At 47.3% G+C, this 14,220-nt stretch overlaps 1 protein-coding gene across 1 annotated transcript; it reads right to left on the bottom strand.

The window, feature by feature from the left end:
• Window positions 1–11: 11 nt before the first annotated feature.
• LOC125374594 (kinesin-like protein KIF18A) lies at window positions 12–13,635 on the bottom strand (the record flags this gene model as incomplete). Its single annotated transcript, XM_048385502.1, has 9 exons — window positions 12–255; window positions 433–597; window positions 3,238–3,397; window positions 4,951–5,039; window positions 6,593–6,667; window positions 6,815–6,890; window positions 10,420–10,517; window positions 11,524–11,721; window positions 13,525–13,635. Coding segments are annotated over 9 exons (1,216 nt in total), but the record flags the coding sequence as incomplete, so codon positions are not given.
• Between the last annotated feature and the right edge of the window lie 585 nt (window positions 13,636–14,220).

Raw genomic sequence — 14,220 nt, 5'->3', positions numbered from 1 at the left:
AGGGAACTTACAGTCTACAGTGATGGTCAGGACGGAGGGCAGGTAAATGAGGGTGCAGCATGGGAACCTACAGTCTACAGTGATGGTCAGGACGGAGGGCAGGTAGATGAGGGTGCAGCATGGGAACCTACAGTCTACAGTGATGGTCAGGACGGAGGGCAGGTAGATGAGGGTGCAGCATGGGAACCTACAGTCTACAGTGATGCTCAGGACGGAGGGCAGGTAAATGAGGGGTGCAGCATGGGAACCTACAGTCTACAGTGATTGTCAGGACGGAGGGCAGGTAGATGAGGGTGCAGCATGGGAACCTACAGTCTACAGTGATGGTCAGGACGGAGGGCAGGTAGATGAGGGTGCAGCATGGGAACCTACACTCTACAGTGATGGTCAGGACGGAGGGCAGGTAGATGAGGGTGCAGCATGGGAACTTACCTCTGGCACCGCGTTGTCTCCTCCTGCCAGGCACAACTCGGAGTGGACCCGGTTCAGCCAGTCCTGGTTGGCGGCCAGCTTCACTTCAGCTGCATCTCGCTTCCTGGTCACTGCCTCCATCTTGCCCTGGAGGGACTTGAGGCTGCGCTCCACTCGCTCACACACCTACAACAATCAGACACACATGTCAGGTGTACATACAAGCAGCAACCCTCCATCTTGCCCTGGAGGGACTTGAGGCTGCGCTCCACACGCTCACACACCTACAACCATCAGATACACATGTCAGGTGTACATACAAGCAGCAACCCTCCATCTTGCCCTGGAGGGACTTGAGGCTGCGCTCCTCTCGCTCACACACCTACAACCATCAGAGGTGAGGTGAAATGGGGTTTAACGTCGCGTCCAAGATTATTGCACTTATATAGTGACGTGCATGTACGTGTGTGTGTTTGTGTGGCTGCTTGTACTAGTCCGTACTGATGCCGATTAATAGTGCTAGCTCACTGAGATACCATGCCGCAGTTTAACATGAATACCCCACTCAGACACAGTATACTGACTTCGAGCCAACCAGTCCTTGTTTTAGCCCCTTAATGTCGAGCGCCAGACAGGGTAACAACAAGTACCATCTTTTAACGTCTTTTGGTATGACGCGGCCGGGATCGAACCCCGGACCTTCCACTCTCCGGGCGGACGCTCTACCACTAGACCACGGAGGCGGTCTACAACCATCAGATACACATGTCAGGTGTACATCTGAGCATCGGCAACACCTTCAGGTGTACATCTGACCATCGGCAACACCTTCAGGTGTACATCTGACCATCGGCAACACCTTCAGGTGTACATCTGACCATTGGCAACACTTTCAGGTGTACATTTGACCATCGGCAACACCTTCAGGTGTACATCTGACCATCGGCAACACCTTCAGGTGTACGTCTGACCATCAGCAACACCTTCAGGTGTATAGCCAAGCTTCTACAGCAGGCACTTTAAGACATGTTGCGTGCCACCTGAGTGAAGTGACTGAGTGAGTGATTGAATGTTGTTTAACGTGGTCACCAGAATCACTACCATCAGGCACAATGACGTGCTATCAATCAAGTGACCGAAACAGACCACACTAGTATTTTCAGTCAATCCTTATGACAAGCATACATTATTAGTTGTGGTAGGATCACAAGAGGTACATGGGTTTCTTCATGCGTCCCATGGGCCCATCTTTAATGTGCTGCAACAAATTTATCTTAGCGACATGTTGTGATATGACTATGTAAACTAATTAAAACAAATTTCAAAATTGATAGAAAACAGCTGTTTGATTGAGCTGAGGTTAACTTGTGCTCTGTCACATGACTTTCATTTACTCAGAAATAGCGTGCAGCTTCTTGGTGCAAGCGGGGTGTAAGGGATTTATTCTCCCTCTCAGAAATCCATGTGCAGCCTCACTTGCTCGTCGCAGGTATAAAGGATTTATGAACCCTCTGAGAAATGTATTTCCCTCCAAGGCAGGATACACAGTATAGTGTCAAGGTCATGTGAAGCAATCAGATCTCATCATTCTGACATGGAGGTTAATAAAGTCTACTGTAGGCATCTTTGTACCTAGTGACAACCACATCCAGTCATAGTACAACCACATCCAGTCATTGTACAACCACATCCAGTTATAGTACAACCACATCCAGTCATTGTACAACCACATACAGTCATTGTACAACCACATCCAGTCATTGTACAACCACATACAGTCATTGTACAACCACATACAGTCATTGTACAACCACATACAGTCATTGTACAACCACATCCAGTCATTGTACAACCACATCCAGTCATTGTACAACCACATCCAGTCATTGTACAACCACATCCAGTCATAGTACAACCACATCCAGTCATTGTACAACCACATCCCGTCATTGTACAACCACATCCCGTCATTGTACAACCACATCCCGTCATTGTACAACCACATCCCGTCATTGTACAACCACATACAGTCATTGTACAACCATATCCAGTCATTGTACGACCACATCCAGTCATTGTACAACCACATACAGTCATTGTACAACCACATCCAGTCATTGTACAACCACATCCCGTCATTGTACAACCACATACAGTCATTGTACAACCACATCAAGTCATTGTACAACCACATCCAGTCATTGTACAACCACATCCAGTCATTGTACAACCACATCCAGTCATTGTACAACCACATCCAGTCATTGTACAACCACATCCAGTCATTGTACAACCACATCCAGTCATTGTACAACCACATCCAGTCATTGTACAACCACATCCAGTCATTGTACAACCACATCCAGTTATAGTACAACCACATCCAGTCATTGTACAACCACATCCAGTCATAGTACGACCACATCCAGTCATTGTACAACCACATCTAGTCATTGTACAACCACATCCATTCATAGTACAACCACATCCATTCATAGTACAACCACATCCAGTCATTGTACAACCACATCCAGTCATTGTACAACCACATCCAGTCATTGTACAACCACATCCAGTCATTGTACAACCACATCTAGTCATTGTACAACCACATCCCATCATTGTACAACCACATCCAGTCATTGTACAACCACATCCAGTCATTGTACAACCACATCTAGTCATTGTACAACCACATCCATTCATAGTACAACCACATCCAGTCATTGTACAACCACATCCAGTCATTGTACAACCACATCCAGTCATTGTACAACCACATCTAGTCATTGTACAACCACATCCCGTCATTGTACAACCACCCACCTGTCCCTGAGCAGCGCTCGAGATGACACGGAGTCGATGAAGACATCTCTGTTTGCGGCCAATCTTCCACAGCAGGTCCCGATACACACACTCCACCTGCAGCTGCTCTCGACGCACGTCCAAACGAGCCTCGAAGATGTTCTCCAGGATCGCGCTCAGTCTGTGTGAGGGACAAGATACTGCTCAACATCTCACACATTCTAGCTCTGTCGGTAGTGTACTTCATTTATACCATCAACAAAGAATTTACTAAATGTCCTCAATGCTACAGACGAACCTCTTTAGGTAAGTTCCAAAAAATATTTTATGTTCACTTTGGTCTACAACCTTCGTATGAGTGAATTTATCAGGATATTTTGAAACAGTAATGTGTATTTTTCTATCAGGGATAAATGTGCAAAGTATTTCTTCAATTGGCCCTTGTTTAATGAAACACAGAGTACTCTTTACAGGTGAAGGTGACCATGAAGCAAACCATTAACTGTCCAGCTGAAAAGATCAGCTGAACATCCATCAGCTGTACACCCACCAGCTGTACAGACCATCAGCTGTAAAGCCACCAGCTGTACAGACCACCAGCTGTAGACCACCAGATGTACAGACCACCAGATGTACAGACCACCAGCTGTACACTCATCAGCTGTACAGACCACCAGCTGTACTGACCATCAGTTGTATAGACCACCATCCGTACACCCACCAGCTGTATAGACCACCATCCGTACACCCACCAGCTGTACTGACCACCAGCTGTACAGACTATCAGTATCAGTTGTATAGACCACCAGCTGTACAGACTATCAGTTGTATAGACCACCAGCTGTACAGACTATCAGTTGTATAGACCACCAGCTGTACAGACTATCAGTTGTATAGACCACCAGCTGTACTGACCATCAGTTGTATAGACCACCATCTGTACACCCACCAGCTGTACTGACCACCAGCTGTACAGACTATCAGTTGTATAGACCACCAGCTGTACAGACTATCAGTTGTATAGACCACCAGCTGTACTGACCATCAGCTAAGTGACCATCACCTGTACACCCACCAGCTGTACAGACCATCAGCTGTACAGACAATCAGCTGTACAGACCACCAGCTTACAGACTACCAGCTGTACAGACCATCAGCTGTACAGACCATCAGTTAAATAGACCACTAGCTGTACACCCATCAGCTGTACAGACCGCCTATTGTACAGACCATCAGCTGTATAGACCATCAGCTGTTTAGACCATCAGTTGTATAGACCACTAGCTGTACAGACTGCCTACTGTACAGACCATCAGCTGTATAGACCATCAGCTGTATAGACCATCAGTTGTATAGACCACTAGCTGTACAGACCAACAGCTGTACACCCAGCAGCTGTACAGACCACCAGCTTGGGTGTAAGCTGTGTGTAACAAAACCACAGGGTACAATTCAATGGTTACTTAATTAATTGTTTATTTTGCAAGATATGTTTAATGTAGGTGATACTGCCGCTGTGTATGGAAAGGGAATTTCTGTGACTGATTGCTGCCACTTTACATCTTTAAACCTCTTGTTAGAATCCTATGCTATCTGTTAGGATGACTGTTGATAGCCAGTGTGGTAATCAAAGTTGAATAAAGAGAGTCATATGTTATTTCTGTGTGGTTGATATTTGCAAATACAAAAACTTTACCAATGAAAAAATAAACATGGCATCAACTAAATGTTCACCTTTGCTCCTCATTGACAGCTGACTGTCGCCGTGACGACCCCATCTTCCCCTCATCATACAGCTGAAGTCGTGACTTCAACTCTCCGATCTGTGAGTAGAAGACAGATAACATGATTACTATACAACTATAACACTTGCTATATCGGACAACCAGAACCATAACACGTGCTGTGTCACACCACACCTGCCTCACAGGGTAAAAGTAAACATGTTTATTACTTGCCCGTGAAGAGATGACCCGTTTAATAAACATACAGCTTTATTAAACATTGTGTAATACCAAAACGCGTGCTTATGTATTCTCGGAACACGTTTCACGAACAAATATTGAAAGCTCTCAACATCCCTTGGCTTATTCAACGGCATTGTGTGTGGAGATGATAGATCACTGGGAGGAGCTTATGCACACTCGATGACCCCAGCAACCTTGTTGCTAGGGTGACGTCACATGGCATTGTTTCGCCGATGGATCTTGCAACAAAATTCAACAAATTACGTCATCGGGTATTGTGACATGATTGTAAACTTTGAGGTGCAAGGTCCCGTTCCACAAGACGATCGTACTCTAGCGCAACGACAGTCGTTACCCTTAGAAGTTAAATTATGTGAGTTGTGACAGCCTTAGCACTACGATAATTTTGTGGGACGAACGCCTGAATTCTAAAGGTGGACCATTGTATGATATTAAATTCATACGTTTCAACTTTTTACGTGTTTGAAGTATTATTCTGTTAAACTCAATTGGATTATGCCATGGATCGTGTAGGTGTCAGCCTATTTACACTCAACAGTATAATTATAAAAACATTATAAATGACAAGTAATAAATAAAATACTAAACTCGCTCTCGTGTAAAACCAATTTTATGAAACTCGTGAATAGTTGTGGTATCTCACTCGCATTTGCTCGTCAGATACCAGAACTATTCACTCGTTTCATAAAATTGGTATTACACGGGAGCTCGTTTAGTATTCTATATTTATTGTATACTTCATTGTGAGTTTTCTGAAGTTGAGAAAGTTGTTCATTGCAGTGAACATAACCCTTTTAACAGAACTATTGTCATGATAGAGTGACCTCCCCTCAAATTGTCCCCCTTTACCGTAAGAGTCTGGTCCGTTTACAAACTGTTGACAACTTTTTTACGTTAGTGTCACATTGACAAGGCAAAATAATGACGGGTGGTCATTTATGGAGTAAATATCGCTTCATGTCATTTGTTATTCTCTTGAAATGTCTCGTTATAAACTGTAAATTTCTCTTTAACTCGTCAATTGAGACAGTTCTTTTCGCAAAGCGCCATTTTTGTTACTTGACCAGCATGTATTCTTTCGCTTCCAACAGCAGTCTCATATATATATATATATAATCATATGTAAAGGTATGATACAGAATTTTTGCGCACATCCAATAAAGCTGAATCAATGAATCTCTGCTTCTATGAACACATCAGTGCAACATCAGCAACATCACTGCAGGACACTTTCATTTGGGAGGTCAGGTCATAGATGTTCACTTTGGTGAAATATGGTTGTGGTTCTGACATAACAAGGATCACAATGGGGACAGGCCATAATCAGTGGATCCTGTTACAGCTAAGGGAGGCGACTCTAAATGAAAGCAGGTATTAGCTGATCTCACCTCTTTCCGCAAGTCCTCCACAATCTGGCCGTACCGGGACACGTGGAAGTCCACATTCAGGATGTTCTTCTTCAGCTGGGAAACAGACAGACATATAAGTGATCTAGTGAGTGAGAGTGGGTGGATGGGTGGACTTGATGACCCAATGTTTCAACAACAATTTATATTTCCCCAAATTAAAGAAAATCTACAGGAAGTATGTTGTTCCTGTGGTCTACTCACCATGGCCCGGATGTGCTTGGCCCTGTCGGCATACTTGAGGGTGTTGTAGGTGTCTTCATACGACATGCTGGAAGGACTAAGACAACAGAAACAGGATGTCAATAAAACAACTAGATTCTGTCACGTTCAGGCCACTTGCCTGATACTCATATTCAGATACAACTTTTCATTTGGCAACAATACAATTACTCCTGTAACTTGTATATAACTAATATTTTGACTGGGGTTGGACGATGGTGTCCTCCCTACCTGACTGCTGCAAGACAGTGGGGTGGGTGGGGGTGTCCTCCCTACCTGACTGCTGTAAGACAGTGGGGTGGGTTGGGGTGTCCTCCCTACCTGACTGCTGTAAGACAGTGGGGTGGGTAGGGGTGTTCTCCCTACCTGACTGCTGCAAGACAGTGGGGTGGGGTGGGATGTTCTCCCTACCTGACTGCTGTAAGACAGTGGGGTGGGTAGGGGTGTTCTCCCTACCTGACTGCTGCAAGACAGTGTGGTGGGGTGGGATGTTCTCCCTACCTGACTGCTGTAAGACAGTGGGGTGGGTAGGGGTGTTCTCCCTACCTGACTGCTGCAAGACAGTGGGGTGGGGTGGGATGTTCTCCCTACCTGACTGCTGTAAGACAGTGGGGTGGGTAGGGGTGTCCTCCCTACCTGACTGCTGCAAGACAGTGGGGTGGGGGTGGTGTCCTCCCTACCTGACTGCTGTAAGACAGTGGGGTGGGTAGGGGTGTTCTCCCTACCTGACTGCTGCAAGACAGTGGGGTGGGGTGTTCTCCCTACCTGACTGCTGCAAGACAGTGGGGTGGGGTGGGATGTTCTCCCTACCTGACTGCTGTAAGACAGTGGGGTGGGTAGGGGTGTTCTCCCTACCTGACTGCTGCAAGACAGTGGGGTGGGGTGTTCTCCCTACCTGACTGCTGCAAGACAGTGGGGTGGGGTGGGATGTTCTCCCTACCTGACTGCTGTAAGACAGTGGGGTGGGGTGTTCTCCCTACCTGACTGCTGCAAGACAGTGGGGTGGGTAGGGGTGTTCTCCCTACCTGACTGCTGCAAGACAGTGGGGTGGGGTGTTCTCCCTACCTGACTGCTGTAAGACAGTGGGGTGGGTAGGGGTGTTCTCCCTACCTGACTGCTGCAAGACAGTGGGGTGGGTAGGGTTGTTCTCCCTACCTGACTGCTGTAAGACAGTGGGGTGGGTTGAGGTGTTCTCCCTACCTGACTGCTGTAAGACAGTGGGGTGGGTAGGGGTGTTCTCCCTACCTGACTGCTGCAAGACAGTGGGGTGGGGTGTTCTCCCTACCTGACTGCTGCAAGACAGTGGGGTGGGTAGGGTTGTTCTCCCTACCTGACTGCTGTAAGACAGTGGGGTGGGTTGAGGTGTTCTCCCTACCTGACTGCTGTAAGACAGTGGGGTGGGTAGGGGTGTTCTCCCTACCTGACTGCTGCAAGACAGTGGGGTGGGGTGGGATGTTCTCCCTACCTGACTGCTGTAAGACAGTGGGGTGGGTAGGGGTGTTCTCCCTACCTGACTGCTGCAAGACAGTGGGGTGGGGTGGGATGTTCTCCCTACCTGACTGCTGTAAGACAGTGGGGTGGGTAGGGGTGTTCTCCCTACCTGACTGCTGCAAGACAGTGGGGTGGGGGTGGTGTCCTCCCTACCTGACTGCTGTAAGACAGTGGGGTGGGTAGGGGTGTTCTCCCTACCTGACTGCTGCAAGACAGTGGGGTGGGGTGTTCTCCCTACCTGACTGCTGCAAGACAGTGGGGTGGGTAGGGGTGTTCTCCCTACCTGACTGCTGCAAGACAGTGGGGTGGGTAGGGTGTTCTCCCTACCTGACTGCTGCAAGACAGTGGGGTGGGTTGGGGTGTTCCCTCTACCTGACTGCTGCAAGACAGTGGGGTGGGTAGGGTGTTCTCCCTACCTGACTGCTGCAAGACAGTGGGGTGGGTGGGGGTGTCCTCCCTACCTGACTGCTGTAAGACAGTGGGGTGGGTAGGGTGTTCTCCCTACCTGACTGCTGTAAGACAGTGGGGTGGGTGGGGGTGTTCTCCCTACCTGACTGCTGTAAGACAGTGGGGTGGGTAGGGGTGTTCTCCCTACCTGACTGCTGTAAGACAGTGGGGTGGGTTGAGGTGTTCTCCCTACCTGACTGCTGAAAGACAGTGGGGTGGGTGGGGGTGTTCTCCCTACCTGACTGCTGTAAGACAGTGGGGTGGGGTGGGGTGTTTTCCCTACCTGACTGCTGCAAGACAGTGGGGTGGGTGGGGGTGTTCTCCCTACCTGACTGCTGCAAGACAGTGGGGTGGGTAGGGGTGTTCTCCCTACCTGACTGCTGTAAGACAGTGGGGTGGGTGGGGGTGTTCTCCCTACCTGACTGCTGTAAGATAGTGGGGTGGGTGGGGGTGTTCTCCCTACCTGACTGCTGTAAGACAGTGGGGGTGTTCTCCCTACCTGACTGCTGTAAGACAGTGGGGTGGGTGGGGGTGTTCTCCCTACCTGACTGCTGTAAGACAGTGGGGTGGGTAGGGGTGTTCTCCCTACCTGACTGCTGTAAGACAGTGGGGTGGGTTGAGGTGTTCTCCCTACCTGACTGCTGTAAGACAGTGGGGTGGGTGGGGGTGTTCTCCCTACCTGACTGCTGTAAGACAGTGGGGTGGATAGGGGTGTTCTCCCTACCTGACTGCTGTAAGACAGTGGGGTGGGTTGAGGTGTTCTCCCTACCTGACTGCTGTAAGACAGTGGGGTGGGTGGGGGTGTTCTCCCTACCTGACTGCTGTAAGACAGTGGGGGTGTTCTCCCTACCTGACTGCTGTAAGACAGTGGGGTGGGTGGGGGTGTTCTCCCTACCTGACTGCTGTAAGACAGTGGGGTGGGTAGGGGTGTTCTCCCTACCTGACTGCTGTAAGACAGTGGGGTGGGTTGAGGTGTTCTCCCTACCTGACTGCTGTAAGACAGTGGGGTGGGTGGGGGTGTTCTCCCTACCTGACTGCTGTAAGACAGTGGGGTGGGTAGGGGTGTTCTCCCTACCTGACTGCTGTAAGACAGTGGGGTGGGTTGAGGTGTTCTCCCTACCTGACTGCTGTAAGACAGTGGGGTGGGTGGGGGTGTTCTCCCTACCTGACTGCTGTAAGACAGTGGGGTGGGTGGGGGTGTTCCCTCTACCTGACTGCTGCAAGACAGTGGGGTGGGTGGGGGTGTTCTCCCTACCTGACTGCTGTAAGACAGTGGGGTGGGTGGGGTGTTCTCCCTACCTGACTGCTGTAAGACAGTGGGGTGGGTAGGGGTGTCCTCCCTACCTGACTGCTGTAAGACAGTGGGGTGGGTGGGGGTGTTCTCCCTACCTGACTGCTGTAAGACAGTGGGGTGGGTAGGGATGTTCTCCCTACCTGACTGCTGTAAGACAGTGGGGTGGGTGGGGTGTTCTCCCTACCTGACTGCTGTAAGACAGTGGGGTGGGTGGGGGTGTTCCCTCTACCTGACTGCTGTAAGACAGTGGGGTGGGTGGGGGTGTTCTCCCTACCTGACTGCTGTAAGACAGTGGGGTGGGTAGGGATGTGCTCCCTACCTGACTGCTGTAAGACAGTGGGGCTGTCCTCCCTACCTGACTGCGGCAATCATGACAGTTCGACAGTTGCCTCCCAGCGAGTCCTTCAGGAGCCGGGTCAACTTGCTGTCTCGGTACGGAATGTGGCCCTTGTTCTGAAACACATAAGTTATAAACAGTGAGGTTCATTTGTCAGTAACAGAGAATGAATGAGTGGAGGAACCCGGTTCATATTTTCTGAACATGAAAATGAGCATGTTAATCAGGCTCGCTTGAAAGTAGTTGGTGAATCTTGTACACTCATCTTCCCGAGTGGAGGACTCTGACTGGTCAATAGGAGAGTCATGGAGGGGACATAGCTGGTGGTGCTATAATCAACACCCTCAATTCCAGCCTAGTTCGGCAATGGTGGAAACTGGACCTTTTACTCCCTTGTCTCATAAAGGTGGGTACACTCAATTTCTGACATAACTGAGTTGGTATGCAAGTCAAGGCTGAAGCACGAAAACCAGTGGTTGATGATGAGAGCATCTGTGAATGTGGTCCAGTATGATGACAAATAACCTATTTCAGGAGAAGGAATCCAGTACTTTTGTTTGCTTGTTTGTTGTTTAACGCTGCACTCAGCAATATGCCAGCTATATGACGGCGATCTGTAAATAATCGAGTCTTGGCCAGACAATCCAGTGATTGGCATCATGAGCATCGATCCACGCAATTGGGATCGATGACATGCATCAACCAAGTCAACGAGCCTGACCACCCGATCCCGTTAGTCGTCTCTTACGACAAGCGTAGTCACCTTTTACGGCAAGCATGGATTGCTGAAGACCTATTCTACACCGAATCTTCACGGGTCGAATCCGGTACAAACAAAAACCTGATACTAACACTCAGCTGCCAGTCCATCACACAGCAAGTGAAAGTTCCTTTAATCCTGCTATTCGGTGAATGGACTGACTACCCAAGGATGTCATCGTATATCGCAATATCAATGCATCAATAAGATATATATGTTGATACTGTACAGATAAAAATGTATGAATATTGATATTAAACTGTCACAGAAGCATTTACATTGATTTACATTACCATGGTTAAGATGGACAGTGAAAAAATCAATCCTAAAATGTTGAAGTTTATGCCACATCTAGGGCTAACCTTGTTCTCCGCGAGAGCATTGATGACATTGCCAAGTGCCAGGAGAGACCTGTTGATGTTGGCTCCCTCTCTGAATCTAGCCCCTCGGTTCTTGGTGACTGTGGCCCTTTCGGACCCTGCCAGGTCAACTAAACACATCTTGGCCACCTTCACCTCAGCAGATATGTTAGCGGTGCGGTCTTTCTGTCGCACAAATACCTGCACAAAGAAAATTTAGAAAAAAATAAATTAAACAAATTTAACATAGAGAGTTGTTTTTCAAACATGTCAAATGGAAAAAATGCAAAAGTTAAACCTAGTAAAATCTAAATATATTTTTACACTTTTATACTTATCCTACATACTCCTAAATGCATCTTCTGCAATTTTTGACAGAAAGACAAAGCTGTGTGAGGTCCAGCTGAAGAAGATGTTCCAACTAGTTGTGTGGATAATACTATCTCACAGTGCCCATGCAAGTGACCACGGAAGTGATGACGTCGTGTATCTTCACATTACTGCTTGTTGTGAATATAAAATGCTCCAGCAATATACCAGCATCCTTTTGCTTGTTTCTTGTTCATTTTCAATTTATATAATTCTAATGGTTTGTGACTTCATGTCTTACTACACATTCTTGCTGGTTTATTAATATATCGCACTTGATGGTGGCTACAAATAACAGGAAATATCCCCGTCAGAATCCCAGATAGACTAACATCTAGTCTCTGAAATGAACACACTTCACAGAAAAAACAGTTGTAAAATTATAGTTATATAATATAATAAAAAGGAGCCCAAAGAGTCTTCATTTTCAGATACTGCAGTAATCTAGACTTGCCAAACATTATACACTTGCATGGGCTTTATTCGATATATTTGTTTCAGGGTCTGTATGACAGACTAAATCCCATGGTTGGCTTTTATAGAGGTGCTCCCTTAAAGGGCAAGTTCACACGGAAATGAACCAATTTTTCTTGTACTTTTTCCACATTAAAAGTGTTAACATAGAAGTGTCATAGACAAAAATATAAAAACATCATATTTAATTAACATATTTTTTGCATTAAAACGATTGATATTTTTCACATTTACCAAGTGTTCTATTTCCATAACAAAAACACCATGGCTTATGCCCCTTGCAATATGACGTCATTGGTGCCAATTGATAAACATTATGACGTCATCATGCTTTGTTAGAGCCGCTTCACGTGGTGTAGGTACAGTTTTGTGATTCTAGCGTCTCAGATGCCAGCCAGAATTGTGTTATGCTGAGTCACCACTGCGCCGGAGTGTGTCGTAGACCATGTTGTTTTACCGCAAACTGGTCCTTGATATCTTTTGCGTTGAGAATAGACAGGGACCCAGTTGAATTGGCACCAATTACGTCATAATCTAAGGGGGATAACTCAGGCCTATTTCGCTCGTAAAACGAAGGCCTCACAACGACATATCATTTTAACACTATTGTGAGCTTCCTACTTTCACTGTGAAAAAAAATGAGCGTATATTTTCAAACACAGATACTAACTAATTCTAAAATTGCGTTTTGTTTAGAAAAAGAAAGAAAGTGATTTTTGCGTGTACACTTCCCCTTTAACCCATGTCTGCTCTTGCATCTTCATCTTGGTCTTCTTCTTCCCTCCATGGAGAGACATCCAAGACTCACTCTTTTGTCTCTAGCTATGCTCTAGACGAGACTGCCCTCATGTCCCAGCAGAAGTTTTCCAAGGCTGGGAACTATCAGCCACTTCTCTCAAGGACCATGCCCAGGACACCCTGTCTCTTCATGACAAGCACACCTTCCATATTCCGCTTATTAAACGTCCCATTCTAGCAAGGGTCCACTGAACAACTCCTTTACCTATCAGCAAGTAATCTTCATAAGAACCCCATGCTAACTTACAAATCCCGAAAGTTTAATTGACAGTATTCTCTTGTGGTATATTTTACATGTAGACATGCATTGTCAAGTTCCCAAGGGTGAATGTGGTATGCCCAAAGATAGTGAAGTGCAGTTACCTGGAAGACAGCGTGAGACCGTGACGACTCAGCGTTGGCATCAGTCGGGTGCTGGGATCTGTTCTTGTTGCCGAACTGGAGCATGTACAGGAGCTCCTCTGCATTCTTCGGCTGCAAGCAGAACAGCAGCAACTCTCACACGTGTGTCACATCAGCAGCAACTCTCACACATGTGTCACATCAGCAGTAACTCTCACACGTGTGTCACACCAGCAGCAACTCTCACCTGTGTGTCACATCAGCAGCAACTCTCACACGTGTGTCACATCACCAGCAACTTTCACACATGGGTCACATCAGCAGCAACTCTCACACGTGTGTCACACCAGCAGCAACTCTCACACGTGTGTCACATCAGCAGCAACTCTCACCGTGTCACATCACCAGCAACTCACACACGTGTCACATCACCAGCAACTCTCACACATGTGTCACATCACCAGCAACTCTCACACGTGTCACAACAGCAGCAACTCCCACACATGTGTGTCACATCAGCAGCAACTCTCACACGTGTGTCACATAAGCAGCAACTCTCACACATGTGTGTCACATCACCAGCAACTCTCACAAGTATCACATCAGCAACAACTCACACAAGTATCACATCAGCAGCAACTCTCACACGTGTGTCACATCAGCAGCAACTCTCACACATGTGTCACATCAGCAGAAATTCTCACACGTGTGTCACAT

This window comes from Haliotis rufescens, unplaced genomic scaffold (assembly GCF_023055435.1).
Source record: "Haliotis rufescens isolate VD_foot unplaced genomic scaffold, xgHalRufe1.0.p SCAF_597, whole genome shotgun sequence".
Classification (NCBI taxonomy): Eukaryota; Metazoa; Mollusca; class Gastropoda; order Lepetellida; family Haliotidae; genus Haliotis; species Haliotis rufescens.
This window is presented reverse-complemented; position numbering and strand designations above follow the sequence as displayed.